General features: G+C 41.9%; 1 protein-coding gene across 1 annotated transcript; it reads right to left on the bottom strand.

Moving 5' to 3' along the window:
* Window positions 1–210: 210 nt before the first annotated feature.
* On the bottom strand, window positions 211–18,810 carry LOC104534346 (ornithine carbamoyltransferase, mitochondrial-like; the record flags this gene model as incomplete). The annotated part of the gene is made up of 5 exons (XM_010185570.1): window positions 18,746–18,810; window positions 15,098–15,236; window positions 14,433–14,514; window positions 6,607–6,694; window positions 211–417 (listed from the first exon to the last, which is right to left on the bottom strand). Coding segments are annotated over exons 1-5 (581 nt in total), but the record flags the coding sequence as incomplete, so codon positions are not given.
* Window positions 18,811–22,598: the final 3,788 nt, after the last annotated feature.

Raw genomic sequence — 22,598 nt, 5'->3', positions numbered from 1 at the left:
TTTAATTGCAGCCTAATTCCAATGAAGTACTTAATTTTGTTTAACTTCAGTCCCACTACAGCTGATAGGACTATGTTATTGTTTCAAATTAAACAGGTCCTTAATTATATTGCTGGATGAAGATCTCTTTAAACAACAAGTGCCATGTAATTACCACTTCAAAACACCTAGGAATAAATGATTTTGAACCTGACTTCCCCAAATACTTACCAGAATGAAGACTTAGCAAAAAAATTTTTAGTAAACAGGGAGTATATTGTTACCTGTAGAGTTAGGTAATCAGCTAAAATCTGAAGAGGATGGTATAAATCAGACAATCCATTGATTATTGGGATCGTGGCTTCTTTTGTCATTAGGTCCAGATCATTATGCTTATAAACTCGAGCCAAGATTGCATCTGTCATTCTGGACAGCACCCTAGAGGATGGCAGAAAATACCCAAGTCAAACATAATAAATACATCCCTGTTGCACTCTTCAGCATGCAACACATAAATATTAATGAGAAGTGGTAATGAAATTTTTCAGCTATCTGACAAATTTATCATGCCTGTGAAACACACTTAAATGCAGACATTTAACAAGCTGCTAATAAGAAAGCAGTTTTACTTATTAACAAACTATAGTAAGTAAATGAAAACTGCTGCTGCATTTTATGGTTTTTCTCTTCACCACTTGATTGTATCTACAGATGTAACATCAATAAATGTTATGGTATCTGAACTAAGATAAGAGACTGTGTGATGCTGTAACATTTGAAGAATTTAATAACTTCAGAAGAGATAAGGTATAAGATTTCTTGAGTCCTCTAGTAAAGAACAAGTGTATCGACTGAGTATTACAGTGTGTCTTCATTATAGCCTGGCCTTTGTGAGGATTAGCAATACAGACTTTGCTTAGATTACCACAATTATTTACTGATCTTAATGGTCATGAACAGGAGGCCAACAACACCAGCCTGTTCTTTCTCCTACCAACGTATTGACACACATGGTATCAGCATTAAAGTAATGCCCAAATTTGAAACTCAGTGTATGGATAGGGGCATGTAGGAGTCACTGTACCACTCTGGCCTTAACCTCATTTGCCAAAGTGCAAAAAACTCAGAGATTAGCATAATGGATTACCATAGCACACTCGGTATGCTCTGAATTCTTTAGATAAATTAAATATGGATTGGAGCTCTGCATTTCTCCTTATTTCTGTGTTTTAATCAGGCCCTGAAGCCTGACTTTGAAGCAGCATTTTGAGTGTTTTCATGTTATCTCTAATAGGGCCTTAAAACAAAACAAGGAAGAGACTGAATAGAAGAGTATGGAAAATCTTTGCAGTATCTATCTTCCTGATTAGCCATGAAGAACTCTGGTATCTCCTTTTGTGGAAACATGGCTGTTAATGCCACGGCCTTTACACAGACAAATCTCCCGATGAAGTCAGTACCAAATATTTTCTACTGACACCAGACATTCCTCACACAAGCAAAACTCTTACAAAATGTTACAAGATTCCCTGCAGAGCTCTCTCAGAAGAGAAGACTGCCCATAGCAGCTACAAGTGAAAAGAAGGAACTGAACAAGGTATTTACTGATTGCAAGGTGCTGGAACAGTTGCTGTTTGTGCTTTATTTCTTCTTAGCTCAAGAGTTTCTCTTTTTTGTGTATGTGTTTATTCAAGCTTGAAGCATGTGATTGTGGAAAACCTGTTCTGTTCTGAACCAGTCTTCAGGAATGGGATACATGGTCCCTTTTGTTAGCCATCTAACAGGTGTCCCCTCTAAACAAGACATAGCCAGTCCCACCAGTCAAGGAAAAGGGGCATTCACACTGGGAAATTGCCCATATTTCTTAGACTTTTTGAAGGACGTCAGGACAGCTGATTCCTACCCAGCAGGACTGATAAGGAATTTAAAGACGGTTCATTTACAGGGTATTCTGTTAGAGGAAATTCAGTCATAATCAATTACCAACTAGTGAAAACTGCTGAATTTTCTTCCTTAATCTGTTGAAAGTAGATACTAGACTTATTAGATGCTTATCACCAAGACATCAGGCAGTCCTTCTGCCAGCATTCCTAGATGCTATATCTTATAGTAGGTAACCCAGATAGAAATTGGGTTTATTCTTTGTGAAATCAAAACCAAATTGAACTCAGAAAAAAAAAATAGACCTCAGCTAAGGAGATGAAGTCTCTTGTAATCAAATCAATTTAAAGGAAACTGTGCAAGGCTGGGATTGCATAGGAAAAAAGACCTAGCTAGATAAGAGTCTTCAGTAAAAGTGAAGTTTTAGAAGATGAGGGGGAGTAAGCAGAGGCTTATCATGTGACTTTTCATTTAAGGTTCCTATGTTATCACCAATTGTAAGGTCTTTTCCTCTTTTCATTCTTTTTGCAAGACTGAGAGCCTATAAACTTCAGAATCCTAGAGCGTGGAAATACAGTAGTGTATTGGAATGCTGCATATCTCTCTTTTCAAAATAGCTTTTATTCCTACAGAGAAAAGCTAGAACTTTTTACTCAAGTGTATTCTCTGAGGAACCCAAAATCAAATACAAATAAAGGTATACCTTTTTGCTGTGGCTGATCTCTGAATTGGAAAAATGGGGCATTTGCGTATATTTTGGGTAGAATATTGCTGTCGAAGGTAGTTTAGTTTTTGTTTTGAAAATACGTATCCATTCAAAAGATTTAAATTTCTGACAAGACTACTTCATTGTCATTCATAGTCTTACAAGGGCATATGGTGGATGTGTTCTCAGTAAGAGGTAAGAGGTAAACCCATTCCCTATAGATGCAAAGATTCACCCTCTAATAATGCCAGTGGACTTGTAAAATCATCCTATGAGCTTTTCAGTGCTGTCACTGAACCTCATGGCTACTGAGCTATAGTGATGCACAATAGAACTGCTCCACAGTGGAAATTACAGAGTACTTACATTTCATTTCATGTAATATATCAGACATGCTAAACAGCACTGAAAAGGTTAGAGCTCCTTAATGGGTGGTGGCTTTTTGCTACTGTGTCAGCATAAATGTAAATGCCTTGTGAAGCATGGAAGAACTGTATTATGAGCAGGTAATAAGCCACTAAAAAAATGTTCACAGCAGAAACACTTTCAACACTTACCTGCGGCAATTCTAACAGAAACTGGGACTTCTACAGATCTGTGCCCCTTTTGCTTTAAGACTCAATCTCAAGTACTTCTTAAGGCCTTCAGAGCACTAAACACATGGCTGTAAATATTTGAAATACCCTCTAGGTCTACTGCAGGCATTCATTTCTTATTCTTACATTAACTGAATCAGATTAGCATGTTATCCTTCATTCAGAAGAAATGCAATTAACATTCAGCTTGTTCTTTTGGGTAAACTGCTCAGCCTTGATTATGCAAAGTCAATAATAATTCTGCTAATGAGAGCAGGAGTGAAGAATGTGGGGCTCTGTAAGGACTTGTGAAAGCCCTCACTCCACCATAGCAGGTGAGTGCTGTGACTCAACAGAGGAGGAAAATCCTCAGGTTAGGCTCATAAATAGCGATGTGACCTAGCAGAGCAAGCAGCGTCAGAGAAAAAGGGGACTGAATGCTTTCATAGGAGGTGGGAGTGGTTATTGTGAGAGCTTTCTCCACAGAATGGGGACTTCTGAACGGCTGGAAGATTTGCTTGCTTCTACTTTTTGCATCATTTCTTGTAGCTTACTGTCTTTTTTTTTTTCCTTTTTGCTTGTGCAAGCAAAAGTCATTCAAGAGACTGTGAACCGAAGATTTATTGGCCCTTTGTTATCCCATTTGGGAAGAAAAAGAAATGAAAACTAACCTATACAAATCATGCCTGTTTGTGTATCAGAACACAAGTGGATTTGCTGCAGGGTTGGCCTCTGAACGGCAGAGAGACTCCAGATGACAGTCCTGCACATCTGGTGGGAGGGTGCTTGGAGAGATTATAGCAGGGAAGCACTGCATAAGGGCCCTGACCACATTCTTCTGCTTCCTAGAGGTTTAGCTGCTGGGTCTCTGAGCCAACTTTGCAACAGTGCAGCTGAGGGCTACCCCTCATCACTGATATCGTGGAGGAGAGGAGGCTCCCAGACAGCACTGCAAGGAGACTCCATCAGGGCCAACCCCCTTCTCTTAGGAGTCACATCTCTTGCTGCTTTGTAACTATGCCTATGCTGATCCTGGCCTGGACCCAACCTGCAGGCTGATGTCCCAGCCTGGCCTTGGCCCACCCCCATCCCCACAGAGGTCCCAGATGTCCTGGGCTGCAGCTGCCTCTGGCTACCTCTCTGCTGCCCTGCTCCAGGGCTGGGGGCAAGGGGACAGCTGCCAGCTGATGAGGCCTTGCCCTGCTTGACTCAGGAGGAGCTCCTGGCACCCAAGCCTCCCGTCCCCAGGGAGCCACCAGCCCACATGGCACCCTGGCGTGCTGCTCTGAAGACTCTGTATTTTCCCTTCCCATTCAGAAGCACCACAGTGCAAACTCTCATTGGCCCTGGTAAATTAACCCTTTCTTTGACTTCATCTGCCACTTTTGATGGCACTGCAATTCTTCCACATCATCTTGTCTCAAAGCCTGAAATCACTCCTTCCCAAATGTGACACCTCTGCACTTTTTCATTTATTCCCCACAGCTTTGTTGTCTCCCATACCTTCTCAATTTCAGTTCCTTTAAGCTGATATAAATTGATTCCCTTTGTCTTTCCAGCCTGGCTTGCTGGTACCCCTGCTCACCAGGTCAGATTCTGCCCCTTCAGCCCCAGTCTCTCAGCACCAGTCTTCCATCTCCCTCCTACTGCACCCTGTGTTAGTATCCTCTCCTCCTCCCCCTTCTCAGTCGAGAGGCTCTCTGCTTACAATGCTCCAGTGAGAATGGAAGAAAAAGCAAGATGATTGGAGAATAATGCATACTTACATCAGCAGGGGGGATTTACCTTGATTTTAATATGACATTGTAAGCTATGTATGCTTGACTTAAAAAAACTCCATCTCTCATGCCAAGAGAGTTGTAGCAAGGATGCACATGCTCTGAAGCATTTAAATGACACACTTTGATGAAGCATAGCTGTCCTGCTTAAACTGGGGCTATGTGTCATGATGTATGAAGAATTTCTTTTGAGGGAATGCATTTGAATCCCACAGCAGTGTATGAGCTCTGGTGAACTGGCCACAGTGGCCACTGGACACAGTGCACTAATGTATCTCAGACTTGACTATTAAATCTCAGATTAATCTGTTCCCTTTGTAGGTTCAGAAGTTTACACAATTTTTGAATCTTTAAAACTTGTAGTTACTAAAACAAGGCAGTGGGACATAGTTTTGTTGAAACAACAGTATTGTTGCAGCTTACTTTGGTACAGGCAGAGTTACGTATTTAGCAGAGAGTGAGAGTACTTTCAAAACTCAAGAGACTGATATTTTTACTTTCTACTATCAATACCCATGTGTCTTCAACTTCAGTAGTTAAAAGCAAGAAAGGAAAATTCTGAATATTTGGTCTTTTTCTCACATTTTCCTTGGATTCCATCACAGAGAGAACAGCAACATAGTTCTCAGTCTCTCCCGCTGTGAAGATTGTAGTGTACAGCAGAGGTAAGGGAATGTCAGCTGCCTGATTGCATATTTTGAATTAAGCCTGATGAACTTGACAGTGCATATTTTTCACTGGAACAAAAAGCACCTTTCAGACAGTACTAACCTTCCAACAGCTGAGCCTGACTGAATCAACCTCAGGCTGCAAACAGGCTGCCTAGAAAGCAGCACAGTACTGAAGTTGGATGAGCCTTTAATACATGAAGTGCTATGAAAAGCATCAAAAGCACCTGAAAAAGATAACCTCATGTTCTGCCTACTATCTGCAACATCAGACGGAATCCACAGGGCAAAATCCTTGAGCTCAGTTCTTCCCAGCTATGGCAATGGGGATAGACTGCCAGCTATCCATCCCTGCATGCATGGGGGACTGGGCATGATTAAGATATTCCAAGGGTGGCAGTAAGAAAACAGTGCCATTGCCCAGCCTCCATAGCTGTCCTGACAGTGCATACAGCTGTGGAGGAGGGCACATGAAATCAGAAACTGGCAGCAAAGTGTTGGTCAGGTTTGGTGCTGCTGAGATAGGGGGTTCAGAGTGGCATTCAGTGTCACTCCATCACTGTAGGTAGGCTAAGACCCACCAGCAGCTGGCCTAACTAGGATAAATAAAGTCTTTGCTTTTTGATTTACCAGTCAGCTGTACTTCTAGCTCCATGAGGAGCAACAGAACCAGAAGATTCTAGTCTTGTTTGAATATATGTGCTGTCGCCAGTGGAGCAATACTACTGATGTTCCTAAAATGTTTCTGTTTGTGTGACTGTCACTTTCATTAACACTCTATATGCCAAATTTGATAAAAATATTTCTCATTGTGAGATGTTTTGGAGGGCTAGAGTAGATGAAATGATAGAGTACTGAACTGCAGAGTTTGTGAGCTGATCTGTAAATATTTAAGAACTTTGGAGTGCCTTCTGACATTTTCCAGAAAGAAAATATTAGCTTCCAAAATTCTGTAAGATAGGTTTCAGCCTGATCAACTACCAAATACATAGTGATCTATTAAGTGACATTTTACCAACCTTGCTGTATCTGTGAGACTCTCACTAGTGCCCAGATGTATGTCTTGTGTTGTAAGGAAGGAAGGATGTCCTCCAAGGAGAGCAAATCCTACAGGAAGGACAAATTAAAAAAGAAATGAAACATCAGCACCTCATATTTACAGCCACAATTCAAAATCTTTTTCATGTAAAAGATATTTACAGAAATAAAAGTAAAACTCAGTGGGCCATCCAAATGTCTCAAACACTTAAAGTCTTACACACAAGATACAAATAAATGTATTTTGGAATAAAACCACTCAAATGTGATGCTTTGCTAAAATCCTTAGGCATGAGTTCTGATCTGAGTTCACAGGAACAGTCATTCAAGCTGCAAGGCTACATATTGCCAAAAGCATCAAGGTGGCTCCCAGTTAAGAGCTAGGTAATCCATTCATCATGCTCAATTTCTTCTTCAAGAGACTTAGCATCCTAGAAGGGCCATCTGAGTCATAGGTGTAATTCCACATCCTTGCAAGAAGTTTCAAGTACAATGACTCAGATAGAAAACCCTAAGTCTTCTCACACACTGTAACAAACTTGAGCTTGGTCACAAATCACAGAATCACAGAATATTAGGAGTTGGAAGGGACCTTGAAAGATCACCCAGCCCAACCCCCCCTGCCAGAGCAGGATCATCTAGACCAGGTCACACAGGAACACGTCCAGGTGGGTTTTGAATGTCTCCAGAGAAGGAGCAAATGACCAAGTGCTTTAAAAATTATAATGTGACAGAGAGAAAAAGAAAGATCTCAGGCACTGCCAGCATCTGTCCACCCTGCAATAGTTAGGAATTTACAAGTTGAGCCAAGGAACTGGATGGATTAAGTCTGACGAATTAAATCCATTCCTGAACAGGAAACCATGGAAAGACCTGAGCATCATTTGAGCATATAAAACACTTTGGGGAATGTAAAAGATGTCTGGACAGTATTTTGGATAAAGACAAATTACATGCTAAGGGCAACTCCTAGGGTCTGTCCTGTCTTATTTCCATTGTGCCACCACTAGAAAGCTACTACAAGCAACCAGCTGACACAGACAGGGAGGAAACCAGCTTTTTTTACAAACACTTGAGCACCCCTGCCTTTGCCTGGTTTCAGCCTAAAGCCTCCCTCCACTGAATCTCAGGGTAAAGTCCATGGTGGCCACATACTGGGAGGATGGGACCTGAGGGGAGCTGTTTTAGGAACTGTCACAAATGGTTTAGCATAGGCCTAGCGCAGGACACAGGGTCCTATAGCTGGGGACGTACAAGCTGTAGGACTTCAACTGGGCTGTAGGCAGCCCTGTAAGGCATTTTCTATGCACTGGGAAAGATTTTCTGCTACAGAAAAACTCCTTTCTAGTAGAGAAATTGTCAGGGAGATCTTGCTCTGTCAGTAATATCCATGATGAAGGAAATTTCCAGAGAATCTCAGCACGGACGAACCAACCTTGTTGAGACAACACTGAGGAGGAATGAGCCTTTTGTTGTGACAAAAATCTAGGAGGAAGCCCATCTTATTTTTATTGCCAGGAAGAGAAAGGCTGCATAAAGCACAGAAAAGCAGAGACCTCCCTTCTCTACCAAACTGTGATCTCTTGGAGGTGTTAACAAATTTCATGCTGTTAAAAAAAAAAATAAAAAAGAAGGGGAAAAAACCCCCAAAAGTCAAAAGCTGCTTGGGCCGGTTGTAGCCATTAGATGGCATTGCAGACATCTCCAGGACTCCAGTTCCCACATGATGCTTGTACAGGCCTGTAAAAGATTTAAAGGTTGATCCCACAGCTACTTCAAAAAAGAATTAAACCAGGAGTGAACACTGAAACCTTTCAGAGATTAAACCAGGCAACTAGGTTCAGGCAGCAGGCCTGGACCCCACAGCTGGGCCCCTAACACAGAGCAGCCCTTATTAACTTCCATCCCATGTGGGCAGCAGGGTTGAGGTGAGGTCTTCCACTTTGCATCAGTTCAGCCAGTCTCTAGACTTTAAAATGTAACAGATACAAACAATACTGGCAAATCATTGCCTTTTGACTGCCACAATTTCCTTAGAAGTCAGATTAAAAATAATGACGCTGCAGACCCCACCCGAAGGGCAAATCTCTGCTCCATCCAACCAGTCTATAACCATTTTATCGAATGGGCCTGATTTTACTTTCCCTTTGTCATCATTAAGGGTTGCTCCAAATTGCAACAAGATTAGAGTCAGACACAGCAAATTTTTAAGAAAAAAGCATCACTTAGCCTACTATTACATTTTGATGTTAGAAAAGCACTACACATTTGCTCGTTGCTTTGCTCTCCATTCTTGGTTATTCAGAAGCATTTCTGTATTAAGACAGGAAAAACGTTTAGGTTGCCTCAAATACTTTTACCTCCTCTCTGCAGCTCAGACACAAGCACTGTATTTATGGGAATGTGTATGCAAACTGTTGCCTAGATATTACAGCCTATCTATTCAATGCAAGATTTTAAGTCAAGACTTCAAGGAAGAAATGTCATTTGTAGTAACTTTTCTTGTCCAGCTTCTTGTGGTTCTTTTCAAATTCATATACAATTATGTCACTGATTTATCTCCGCAGGTTCCACACAATAAAACAACTCTGCATTTTAGGCTTCTAAATGCATACATTTCAGTAGATGTTTCACAGTCCAGGCAGGCTCTCATGGACATGTTCTGTTTTCTATAAATGATGCTAAGGTAGAAAAAGAGGAATCTGACCATTTATTCAGAACTGCCAGACGTCAGGCAGCTCAGTTGTAGCTACCACCTGGAGTCTGTGTACATAGCAGAGTCCTAATGTGTTGGGCTTTCTGCTCATGAACTGGCCATCTGTGAAGGGTCTCGGAACATATTTCCATCCAAAATTTTCCATCTGGAAATACAGGAGCTCTGTGCTCTAGCTTTGTATATAGTTGCAGAGACAGAGTCTCAGCTTCAGATTCTTTCATCTAGATTACTAGTAGAAAGAAAAAAAAATGACAACTTTTGAAGATATGCAGGCAGCAATTCAGCAAATAAGCACACACTGGTGTGCTGTGTTAAACTGGAAGATCTAATCCTCTTTGTTGTCACAAGCTGGTCATATCCAAAGCCACATGCTAAGTGTTTATATGAATCTTGGTATCTTCAACAAGCAATGTTAAAAGTTCATACTGCAGAGCCAGAATAGATTATTATCTCATGTCCACACTTCTCACTACTGTTAGTTTTCAACAACGGACAATTTAATGTCTCAGGCTGTGGCACATTATTGAGCCCACTTATGCAAACTCTTTCACGTAGGACAAGAGTGCTCTTGGTTGTAAAGACATAGCTTAATTCTCCATTCTGTCCCTGCTACATTGTATAAGCAAGTGGGCCAAAGTGAATCCTCTAGTTCACACGTTGGATACACAGTTGTGGGGCTGCCCCATACACAGCCACCTTCTCAAACTCAATGGAAGGATGCATTTTTATACTTCAACACATCTGGATTTGCATTTGTTAGTTTCCTCACTGTCGGCCAGGACTTAAAATCTAGAAAGTATTTTTCAGTATAGACTGATAACAAAGAACTCTTCTAGGCAGCAATTACAGGAATATCCCTAAAGAAGAAACCTAAAAACTACTGTTTTTTAAAGCTATCCCTCTAAGCAGACAGTAAGCTAAATGAGTGCTCTTGCTCCCTCTATAATGTGCCCAAGCTAGATAATACTAGCCATTCCAACAAAAAACAGACTCTGTATTCATGCCACATAATACTATCCCCACTACATTAGAACATACAAAGTACTATAATTATTTCTGTGACTCTATGTAGTAGTCTTCTTGCATGGACATCACATTCCTCTCACCCTGCTGTGTAAGAGAAGTGAGTTGGGAGTAATTCCACTAAAGCCAGTGGCAGTGAACCTCTGTAAAGCTGTTGAGACCTTGCATATTCCAGCGCACAACAAAAGAAGGTATACAGAGCTTTCCTGCCTGTATTGTTTCCTCTCCATTTCTACCCTGTGACACATTGTCTGTATTCAGTGTCTGTGAAATGGTTGGATTTATTTGTAATTTGTTCACTAAAACACAACTGAGGCTGTATATTTTAAAAGCACCAGTGACAATCGGAATATTTTACACCAAAGCTATAATAAAACCAGGGCATTCACCTTTATGCCATGCCTGAGGATGTTTCTTTTACAAGTAATACATGACCATGTGGAATAACTTTGTTTATAAAAAGTATGCAAGACTTTATGCAGAATTGGTATGGGATTCTGACTGCAAACAGATGACATTTTCCAGTATAATAGCAGAGATGTCACATTTTTCAATATAATAGCCAGTGATAGCAACAAATCTAGTAGGATCCACAAAACTGGATTTACTTTGCCAGTATGCTATGGAAGTTACTCGTAGTTCTTCATTAAACTTACACCACCACTACTACTCTCAGAAATGGTAAAATAATATGTGTTTCAGAAATATGCATTAGGACAAGATTATATTTGCTCAAGAGAGTAGCAAGGCAATGAATTAGTCCCACAAGGGGCTATACATTATTCAGCACAGTTGCAATGTCATCAAAATAAAACAGTTTAGAGGCATAGTATTTTGGAAAAGTCACAAACGTCAACTGTTCTCTTAAAATGCATTATAAATTAATATTTTTATAATCTTTGATCAATCTTGGCAACTGGGAGAAATGCTCAAAGACTGTAGGAAAGCAAATGTCACCCCTATCTTCAAGAAGGGCAAGAAGGAAGACCTAGAAAAGTTGAGGTTGGTCAGCCTCACCTTGCTTCCTGGGAAGGTGATGGAGCAGCTAATCCTGGACACCACTTCCAGGCACATTAAGGACAAGAAAATAATCAGGAGTAAGAAGCATGGCTTCACTGAGGAGAAGGCATGCTTGACCACCTTGATAAACTTCTATGATGAAATTATTGGCCTGGTAAATGAGGGGAGAGCAGTGGGTATTGTCTGTCTGGACTTCACTATGGCCCTTGACACTGTGTCCTGTAAAATCCTCATAGACAAGCTGGATGAACACACAGTGAGGTGGGTTGAAAACTGGCTGAATGGCAAGGCCGAGCAGGTGGTGATAAGTGGCAGAAAGTCTAGTTGGAGGCCAGTGATTAGCTGCATAGCCTAGGGTTCAATATTGGGTCCAGTTCTGTTTAGCATCTTCATTAGTGATTGGGATGATGGGGAAGAGTGTGCTCTCAGCAAGTTTGCTGATGACACAAAACTAGGAGGAGTGCCTGATATGCTACAGGGTCTTGTTGCCATCCAGAGGGACCTTGACAGGCTGCAGAAATGTACTGTAAGATGTTCAGCCAGGGTAAGTGCAAAGTCCTGCATCTGAGGAAGAACGACCTCATGCACCAGTCCATGCTGGGAGGAGATCCTTCCCCTTTATTCAGGACTGGTGAGGCCACACCTGGAGTGCCCAGTTCTGGGCTCCTCAGTATGAGAGAGACATGGAGCTATTGGAGCGAGTCAGTATGTCCATGTCAGCAAAGGGCCACAAAGACGAATAAGGGACTGGAGCATCTCTCATACAGGGAAAGGCTCAGGACTGCATAGCCTAGAGAAGAGGAGGTTCAGAGGGAATCTTACTAATGTATACAAATACCTGAAGGGAGGGTGCAAAGAGCACTGAGGCAGGTGCTTTTCACTGGTGCCCAGTGACAGGACCAGAGGCAATGGGCACAAACTGAAACACACGAGGTTCCCTCTGAACATCAGGAAGCACTTTTTTTACTGAAAGAGTGATTGAGCACTGGCAGAGGTTGCCCCAGAAGGTTGTGGAGTCTCCATCCTTGGTGCCATTCAAAAACCATCTGGACACGGTCCTGGGCAACTGGGTCCAGATGATCCTGCTTGAGCAGGGAGGTTTGACTAGATGACCATCAGAGACCCCTTCCAACCTCAAATATTCTGTGATTCTATTTATTTTTCAGTAATGGTGCTCTTTATATGCATGGGGACAGCAGGGCTTCTGAAAAGGCTTCCATGGTGTTAATATATGGCAACAATCTTCTAGACACTGGACAGAGCAGCTTTTGTAACCAATGCTTTCCAAGTCTCTACTCCTTTATAATGAAACCCATTGATTTTCATCATCTGAGAGCTGCAAAGCTTGTTTAGATTAATCTCATCACCACAACCTTGTTCCACAAGTGACCTCTTTCAACGTACCAAAGGTGCAACTCGTGGGAAATGCTATTTGAGGTGACTTGGGTATTTTAAAAATAAACACTCCAATCCAATTCAATGTCCACTTTCACTGGACATTAGAAAATTGCTACTAAATTAGTTGATTTAGCTGAAAGGAACACATGTGACCCCACATTTGTTTTGAATTAGAAATTCCAAGGGAGAAGCCGTGTATGTTAAAGAGCAGCTGAAATGTATAGAGTTTCCATGGACAGAAAAAACTTGAGTCTACTTTGAAAGAAAGTCTTAGGCTTAGGGGACTTAAGATCAATTAACTAAAAGTGTGAAGTTAATGTACAGAAGTTAAACTTCATTAAACTCTCTTGTGGAAGCTCTCACTCAGAAATAAATTGGGTTTATTTCACTGGAGCTTAATCTCTCTTGGATGAATTTATGTGCATTAACTCCCATCCTTAAGCTAATTCATTTGAACTTTGCAGAGCTTCCCTCTTACATAAGCCTTCAAAAGCCAAGGACTAAATAGTGCTTCCCTCTGAATACAGAAGCATGAAGGATAAACAGATTCAGAGAATTCGTCATTACCTGTCTAAGTACCAGTATGGTAGGTAACTAGAAACTGGACAAAAAACTTTGGAATTAAAAGGTAGATGCTCTTCACAGAGGGAATGCAGGAGAGAAACCCATTCATAAGTCCTGATTATCTGGAGAAAACAGAAAGCAACAAGAAGTCTACACAATGACCAGGCTGAGCCAGAGGATAAAAAGACAAATTCAGAAATGCTTGCAGAGAATGTGTCTGCTTCTTCCTTCCATTATGTTTAGCTTCTCCCTTACACCTCATAAAGAAATGTGAATACTCAGCAAATTTTCTGTTCCTTCACTAGAAAGAAGTCAGCCTAAGGGGTGCTGGGTCAACTGAAATGTGAGAACAGCAGGCTTCTCCTTCCTTGATGCGTAAAAATGTACCCATAAGATAGTCACTAATTCATAGTTATTCCTTGCTGACATGCAAGTACATGAATGACTTCTTTCAGCGGTCCCATTGACTTCAGAACAAATACCATGTAAATAAACATATGTATGTGTTTCAGTGTTTGCAGGACTGTATCCTAAAAGAATAATGTTCCAGTGCCTCATCTTATTAGGCTAATACCCTGGAGTCTCCATGAAATTATTTTCCCCTGTAGGTAACAATGTTAAATTTTTTCCCCTAATTTATACCAAGGCATTACTATGATTCCCACCCTAAACACATACTCTGAAATGTGACAACGGTAATGCGTAATGCATTAGAAAAATATTTATTCGAGCTTGCACAGAATTAAATTGGTGATGCTTACTAAAATAGATGTAAAGAGATGTATATCTTGCCAGTACAACTAGGAGCCTACATCAGAAATGCTTATTTCTGCCCGTTACTGTATTTCTAATCCATACTGTTTTGGAATGATCTGGAAAAATTTCAGTGACCAAAGCTATATGCTTGTGACATCAATACGCGAGGTTAAACACAATTAGCCACCATTCTTTTCCTATTTTTTCTTTCAAACTTTAGGTTTCTACTGAGCAGAAATTGATAAATACAGAATGATGCAGTGTTTTTCAGTTCCTACTCACAGTATACAATTTCCGATAAAATCTGACTGGGCTATTGCTCAGACCTACCTGTTTCTGCAGATAATCTTGTTCTTGTGCTTCTCTTCTCAAATATCATGGCCAAAGATTTTCCTTGCATCAAAGGCAAATACTGGAACATGAAAATTGAAGGCATTTCATTTCTATAGTCATTACACACCTTACAGTGTGAAATATTTCTTCCACATTTTAATTCAGCATTAGAAAAGTTATACAGGTGGTTTTTAAACTGTAGCTTTGTTCTCCTGCCCTTCAAGGAATTTATTAGCAGTGGAAAGGTTAAAGGGAAAGAAGTAATTCTATGGGCAAAAAGCAACTGCATTTTGACACTCAATTTGAGCTAGCATTAAGGAGAACTTTGATACTAATTTAATCCCATGCAGTGAAGTGTCTTCCATTTCCTACATTTAGTGGTGCATGTACATTGTGTGTAGATGGATGGGGTTAGCTGACAACAGGGAGTTAGCTGTGCAAAGCTGTTTAACCTTTTCACTTGCAAAGTCCTCTGAAGTATTTAAAGAATATCTCTGAACACATTACAGGAAGGCCTTTTGGTTTACAGCATATGATTTACAGTATTTAAGAGCTCAGGTGATGTTCAGGACAAGACAGCTGACAGGCTCATTCCCAGCACTCTTCAGAATAATATTTATTTCAGCATCTGAGTGACCTAAATGATAGTTAAAGCATTTTACCTCTCCTTTGTCCTTTATCCTTTGTTTCAAATCTGAGGCCATCCACAGCAAATACTTCAGCTCATCTGCTGTGTAGTTTCGTAGAGTAAGGAGATCACGACCTTTCAGATGAACATACATTCGAGCTGGTGGCACATACCTGTGTCAAAAGAGAAAAATATATATGCTTTTTTGTCACTTGACACTAAATTGTACTCCTGCTAAAGCCAATGAGCAAGCAGCTGAAGTCTTTCCCACATCCCTCATTTGACCCAGCTGGATAAGCCTGATGGACTGTATTAATTAGTTTAAATAATTTCTACCATCAGACAGACACAACATGCCACTAAGCACTGTATTGATCACCACTGTTACAGTGTCTCAAATTGTATTATGAACTGTACATTAGATGCATTTTCTTTTGCCTTCTGATATGCATATGACTTGACTGCAAGCTGCCTAATCAAATAAACCCAAATGCATAAAGCCATTCAGGACTTAGTGAAAAGGCTTATGCGAGGACCACAAAGCTGACATTTGGTGGCACAGAATATGGGGAGCTGATTTTGGTGCTCTTTCTCCCTCCTTCATGCTTTGTGTATGTGTAGGACACTTGCCATGTTCTACCCCCACCGATACAAATGGTGGCATTTCTATAAATGTTTATGAAATCTCTTGATAACACTGGGGAAGAGGCTGTGTGGTGTTTAGCTGCCTGCCAGGTTAAACCACAACAGCCTATTATGGTTTCTAAAGATTTTGGTGTTACATTAGTTAAATCTGGAGGAAAAGACTGTCTGCAGAATTCTGTGGCATAAACTCCAACTGAAACTGGAGGAAGAGGGCAGCTCTCAAGAGAATGCTACCACACATTATTACTGTCCATTTGACATCACAGCACAAATTGCACAACTTTTCAAACCACATAGCAGAATATTTTCTGTAACTGAATATATCTAAATGCTGTGTGTTTTCCTTCTCCACACCTTACAAGCGCTTTAGATACACGTTCGTTATACCACTGCAAAGACGTTTTTTCACAGTGAAAAGGTTGATGTGTAACAGCAGAAACATGGAAAATATATGACAAAATAGCCTATGCAGATGCCCTGCAGATTAATATTGCAGAAACTCAGTATATGCTGTCATGTGCTCCAGACATTATGCGGACTGCCAGAGGCTCCATCAATAAACTAAACAGAAAGCACCACAAAGATACCCATCAATGTGAACCATCAGACTCCGGTCTCTGCACAAGTCCTCAGACTGCAGAAGAGCTGAGCTTTTCTGTAGCATTGTGCAGACAAAGGAATGGATTTCTTGTTTTCTAAGTTTAATGTTGCCTGTGTATTTTCTTAGAGTGTCTCTGAAAACTGATTCTTAAATGAAACACAATCTAAACAAATTGTATGCATGACTTCAGTAAAAAATATTTGTGGCAGTACCATTTAAAATAATAATGCACACTTCTAATCCATAAAGATTAATTTTCACCACATTACAATAATTAATAAAATAAAGTTACATATTTTGCTATTAGTGTTATCCTTCTGTCCCCATGCTTGCCTCCAACCTGAGGTAAACAACCTAGAAAGAGTTAGGAAGCACACAAATGCCCCATTTTTTTATTTTGAAGTGAGTGTTTCAGAGCTAGCAAAACGATTTCCTGTACTTCCATATTCAAGAGCTGCAGAACAGAACATACCTGACATTATAAGAAAGGCTGGGCATCCATGGGTCAGGTAGCTTCCACCATAGCACGAAAGACAGCCTACCAAGGTGAGCTACTGAAATCCAGCTCTGAATACCAAGGCTCTTAGTTAATATTCAAGGGACTGACTCCTACTTCTATGTGTACATTTGGAAGGAAATTAGTTTCATAACTGTGACTTTTTAATTATTATTTTTCAGAACAGGAATTTGCTACTCTATCCAGTTTGGGGAAACAAAAAAAAATACTTTTCCTGTTTTAAAATCTATGCAATTGCTTGCTGCTTGGTCACTTTACTCTCCTTCACTGCACTGTTTCCAGAGCAGCTTTGGTGCTGCTCCTCGAGTTTCTAATTGCAGTCTACAATTCCTCCCAGGGAGTTAGAGACTGTCTAATCTCAACCTGCCAAGCAGGAACATCTGTTCATTAGTCTTGTTTTACCACTTGGCACGATTGAGAAGTGGACTGAGAAATATCCACCACTAATTACTGCACTGGTAGATAGTGAAGCATTAGAATTGGTTACTCAGAGAGGATTTTGAATTAGCATCCGTGGAGATTCTCAAGATGTGGCTGAGCAAAGACATAGCTGACTTCATACGCTGTTGTCAGGCTAGAAGCAGAAAGTTGGACTAGAAGTCTGCTCCTGACCTCTATGTTCCCATGATGGTTCTGTTTTATTGCTATGACCTTCAAGAAATGTTTTCCCCCCCTGTCCACATCCTCTGAAAGAGAGGCAGAAGTGGACAAATAAATTCCAGAGAAGGAGCATGAGACAACATACCAAGGTTGAAATGTAACAGGCAGAATTGCAAGGTCAAGCAGCTGGTTTATACCTTTCTGAGCAGGGACAGCAATTACTTTGGACTATTAGCACAGACTGCTAGGTTATCCTGCAGTATCAACCACAGTGTGCATAACTTGTAATGCTTACAGACAGCAATGATAGCTTACGCCAATGTTATGATATAATGTTAAAAACCCCCTACAAATAACAAACATCATTATGTGGGAAGCTTAACAAATTGGATGACTTTATTGGAAAACCAGCTTTACTGCAGTTGTTTTCCAAATCTGGTTTTCTATCATCTCTGCAAACCAGAGAAATTTCTCTACCGATTGCCAGCAGTGAAAATCCATAAAAAATTATCACCCAGGCTTCAGGACCACTTTAAAACTGTAACAAACAAATCACAGAACTTGGAAAACATTATTACTTACTGCACATTATGATTCCTGAGAATATGAAATTCCTATATATTGTTTTCTAGCACTAACCATTTGTTGCATTACGCTGTTAATGCCATTCTTATTGACACCGACATGAAAAACATAGGAAGATGTGGAGTTAACTCTTAAATTTCAACTTGACTCTGGAGATGCGACAAGCATGAGAAGCAGCTGACTGAAACACTGTCAGACAGATGCTTTTCTGAAGGCATGGGGGATAGGTGCATCTATGTAGCTGAAGAAAGAACCCAAAGCCAGGTAGCAGAGCCAGGTCCATCCAGCTAATTGAACCTCGTATCACATTATGCTTTTCCTGCACATCTCCAGTGCATATCAAGATAAATACTGAAGCAAAGATTCCTTTTGTAGCTTCAAGGAGAGAATTTCGCCCCCCAGTACTGGCTGGGATAATTGTCTAAATGTGTAACTTTATTCCAATAGTTATTGATTGATTACAGTACCTGCAGTCTACACAGACCTCAAGAAGAAACATTCCTTCTTGGCTTTGCTGCTAAACCCAACAGAAATAATTAACAGCATTTCACAAACATTAAAAAGCAAAATTCTCCTGAAGATACACATCTTGCAGTCTCAAGGCAAAAGGGCACTAAAAACGTGGGAAAACCTGCCTTTCTCTGAAACACTCACTTCTAGGATTCAACTGCTTTTGTTTCCAGTTTTCTGACTAAATGGCACTTAATACCCAACAAAATTAAGAAAAAGCTTACCAAAACTGTTGCACCAGCTGCTTGCTGGTCCTTCTTAATTTTGCAGGTCTGAAGAAGTTCGTCATGTTAAACAGCATCTTCCTTTCGCGTCAGATTCCTCTCAGTCCTACAAATAAAAGTTAACAGAATTGAAGGCATATGAAGCAGAGAACAAGCTGTGCTGCTGCTGCTGTGCAAACAAGGGAAAACCAAGAACCAAAGTCTTCGCTTTGGTTGTCCCAGACAGGGCTGGGCCTGGTGGGGGCTGACACTGAAGTATTTCCTCGGCCAAACTCTACAGACAGAGATTTCTTACAGGGCCCGTTGCAACACCCACAGTTTGTGCTCTTCTCTGCGGGCCCATCACATCGTACCTGTGTCAACACCATTTCGCAGCAATTTTCTGTTTGTTAAATATTTGTACGGGAGCATGTGCTAGCAGAAAAAGGCAAAATAAGATTTGTAAGGGCACAGCACGAGCAGGGTGGCTCTCTTGTGGGTAGGACCACAGCCGTTGGGTCTCTGTGGCCCCAGCACAGCCTGGGCAGGGTGCAATGGCCCTGTGCTGAGCTGAAATAAGGGCCCTGGGCCCACAGGTGTGGGGCTGGAAAAGGCCATTAAGGCCTATTTATCTCCTCACAGCCCTGACAAGAATGGAGAAGAGCTACATTAAAAAATGTATGTATTTCTCAGGGGTTTTTTTTACTAAGTTTTCCATTGTGCTACAGTAGCGTTAAACAGCCCTTAGTGAGGCCCAGAAACTTAAATATTGCAGTCTGCATATCTCCTTACATTAAAGTGCTTGCTGTATAATCTGATGTTGGTCAATTGCCAGATACTAAAGTGATTTCATTTATATTTCTACCTTCAAATATAATTGTCAGATCAGATTTTATGCCACCTGCACTGTAGGTGGCTTTGAAATATGATCATCACTTTCTCATTCCCTTCTCTGTGTAAGGAGAAGTGTACTTGTATAAATCAAGGTGATGGCATATCTGTCAGAGAAGGCGATACATTGAAATTGCAATGTCAGGATCATAGAATTAAAACACATAGAAAAAAAGTTTGGATTCTTCAGAAAGAGAGACTACCACGAAGAAATCATGCAGGGCTATTGGTAGGATTTGTTCAGGACCCCTCACGCCAAACCAACCCTGAGATGCTTGGAAAACACAGTAGTTGGCAGGGGAAATGTCAGGCAGAAGAAAAAACCCAATGGAAATGACTGGGAAAGGAATGAAAGAGCCAGAAGAGCTGAACACAGAGAAGTAAGACTGCCCATGGTTTCTCTCTTGGTTGCCCTTCCCTGGCAAATGACTCCCATGGCCTTCGAGCCCAGTCACTGGAAACTAAGTGTGTGTCACCAGTAGTACCCAGGAGAATAGATGGTGGGGAAAAGAAAGTTGGTCGAGGTGCCAAGGCCCTCAGTCTCATCCTGCAGCCCCACAGGGAGGGGGCAGTGCCAGTATCCCTTTTTCAGGTCACCCATGCACAGGGGCTGCCCGACCCCAGCTCCCTCATAAGCTCCTGTGAGCCAGCAGCAGCTCCAGGCATGGGAGGAGAGTTAGACTGGCATCAGCATTGCTGTTGGTGCCATGCACTTTTCACATTTGGAGTGACAGCAGCATCTTAGTGCAGAGTCCCAGAGCCACCCCTGGTTCCCGCTAGCAGCCCCCAGGCTGGAAGGGCTCAGTGTGCTACCATGTGAAAAACTGACTCGCTCGTCTCAGTCCCATAAAATGTTTCAATGTTAAATCAGGATTGAATTGGTTCAGCATTTTTACATTCAAGGGCTACATACTTCAAATGGAGCAACAGCTGTGCATGGGCTGAGACACATCAGTGAAGAGAGAACAATGCAGTGTACGGGAAAAGTAGATTAGGATAAAGGAATGATATTGATATAGTCATCTAATATGGACATAAGGCCTCTCTCCTTTCTGAGGTGGCAGGAGACTGACCTTTAACACCTCCTTTCTTGAGGGGAAGCAGCAGTCAGGGTAGAGAAAGGCAAGCGAAGCATTTATACAGCAGTGGCTGTGGGGTGGTGCACCATGACTGCCTGTGCTGCTTCCTTTCAACCTGAAAAAAACACCTTGGGAGGTCAACGTCCTTTCATAGCTCATCTGCTTTCCAGCCTCCTGCTCTGAGGAAGGGCCTGACCTTAGTGTCTTTCTTTTGCTAAGTGGGGCTTCAGCAGCTGTGGCACCTCCAAGGAGGAGCAGCTCCTAACCTGCTGCACCCCTTCATGCCCACAGCTGCATCTTCCAGCAGTACGTGTGTGCTTGGACACCTGGGACAACGTGGTGTTAACTGGGCACCTCCCAGCACAACTTCTGGTTCGTCTGCACACAGTGACTGTACAAAACCAAAACCAAATGTCCACTCTGTAAACAGCCATTCATCCTGCACTTACTGGCGGCCAGTGAAGAGTTCCAGGAGCTCAGTGTCCAGTCAATAGCAGATGCTGCTGCTATTGTTGCCTTTCCCCATCATTCCCTGTTCAAAGACCTCCTTACCAGGTTGGCCATCCTACCAGCGAAGATACATTTGTCCCACTTTGTGAGGTGATTCCTATCCCTCCTAACCAGATATTGATCCTCAGATAGGATCCCACAGTCACAGAAACCAAAACCCTGCTGCAGACACCTTCTTCCCACAAATCTTCCTATTTGTTTCATTTGTTTCCATTTATATTCTTGGCAGCCACAGTATCTGGTAACTACAATCACAGGCATCACTTCAAGGAACAATGTTTGTTTAGTTTTATTTTGAACAGCTTTTGGTGGATATCCTCTCACTCCAGACTTGGGAGAAGCAGTTAGGCCAGAAAGCATCAGAGGGATACTGAGATTCAGAGATTAAAACCCTGCCTCATTTAGGGGCAAAAAATCACAAACATTTTCTGTTCCTTTTTGAAAACATGGGCACTCTTCTTTGTGTGTACTTATACAGACATCTCATCTTATGCACCAAGAACTATATCGATTGAACTGTGCATAGACAAGGCTTAAACTGGGTGTCTAGGCTGCCAGCTGCAGCCTCTATTGCAGTACATCATGAAAGCAAGACCATTTTCTTTCAGCAAAGGATGACCTAGCATATCTGAAACTCACAGGAAAAGCAATAACATGGAAATCCATAAACAACCACAGATTTTTTCGGGGCAGAGTAAAGCTCCACTGGGAGTTTGGGACTGCACATTAAATACCGTTAAAAGGCTGGGAGCCTCTGGACTTCTTCCAGTGGGGTCTGCACAACTGCCATCATCCAAGTGTCCCTGGATCATTGAACATCTTCTCATGCATCTGATCAGAGGACCTCACAAGATCATTCCGGTGAACCACAGAGACCATCAAACAGATGAAGCTTGTCTGTTGGGACAGCCGACTCCCAGAAGCAACAAAAGTTTCTGAGTTGTGTTCTTCACACCCGGCTAAAGCAGGGCAGCCACCCCAAACTCTCAGCAAAGCAAGGAGGTGCATCAGGAACCTGGCTCAGCTAAGCAGGGAGCTCAAGGCAAAGCCCCGGTGCGAGATGGCTGCTTCGGGAGCCGGAGGGAGAGACAGGCTCCAGAGAAGGGAAGACAAAAACGATGCCGAGGCACGTAGGGACGGTGCCCGGAAAGCAAAGCTCTGCAGGAGATGAGCCTCGTAAGGCCCCTGCATGCGAGGCGATTCTTCCCTCCTTTCAGCACCCGTGAGCCCCGCCTGGCGTCCCGTGGTCGGTTTGCGCTCCCCGTACCCGGGGACGCACGGACAGACCGTCGGTCCCCCAAGACAACTTTAGGATGGCGCGGTATGCCCTCCCCACCAGTCCCACCGCCGGCCGCCAGGGGGCGTCTTTCTACCTGCCCGTCAGTCCACGGGCC

The sequence above is a fragment of the Mesitornis unicolor genome, unplaced genomic scaffold (genome assembly GCF_000695765.1).
Source record: "Mesitornis unicolor isolate BGI_N332 unplaced genomic scaffold, ASM69576v1 scaffold20925, whole genome shotgun sequence".
NCBI lineage: Eukaryota > Metazoa > Chordata > Aves > Mesitornithiformes > Mesitornithidae > Mesitornis > Mesitornis unicolor.
Note: the sequence above shows the minus strand (reverse complement) of the source record. Positions and strands in the feature narration are given on the sequence as shown.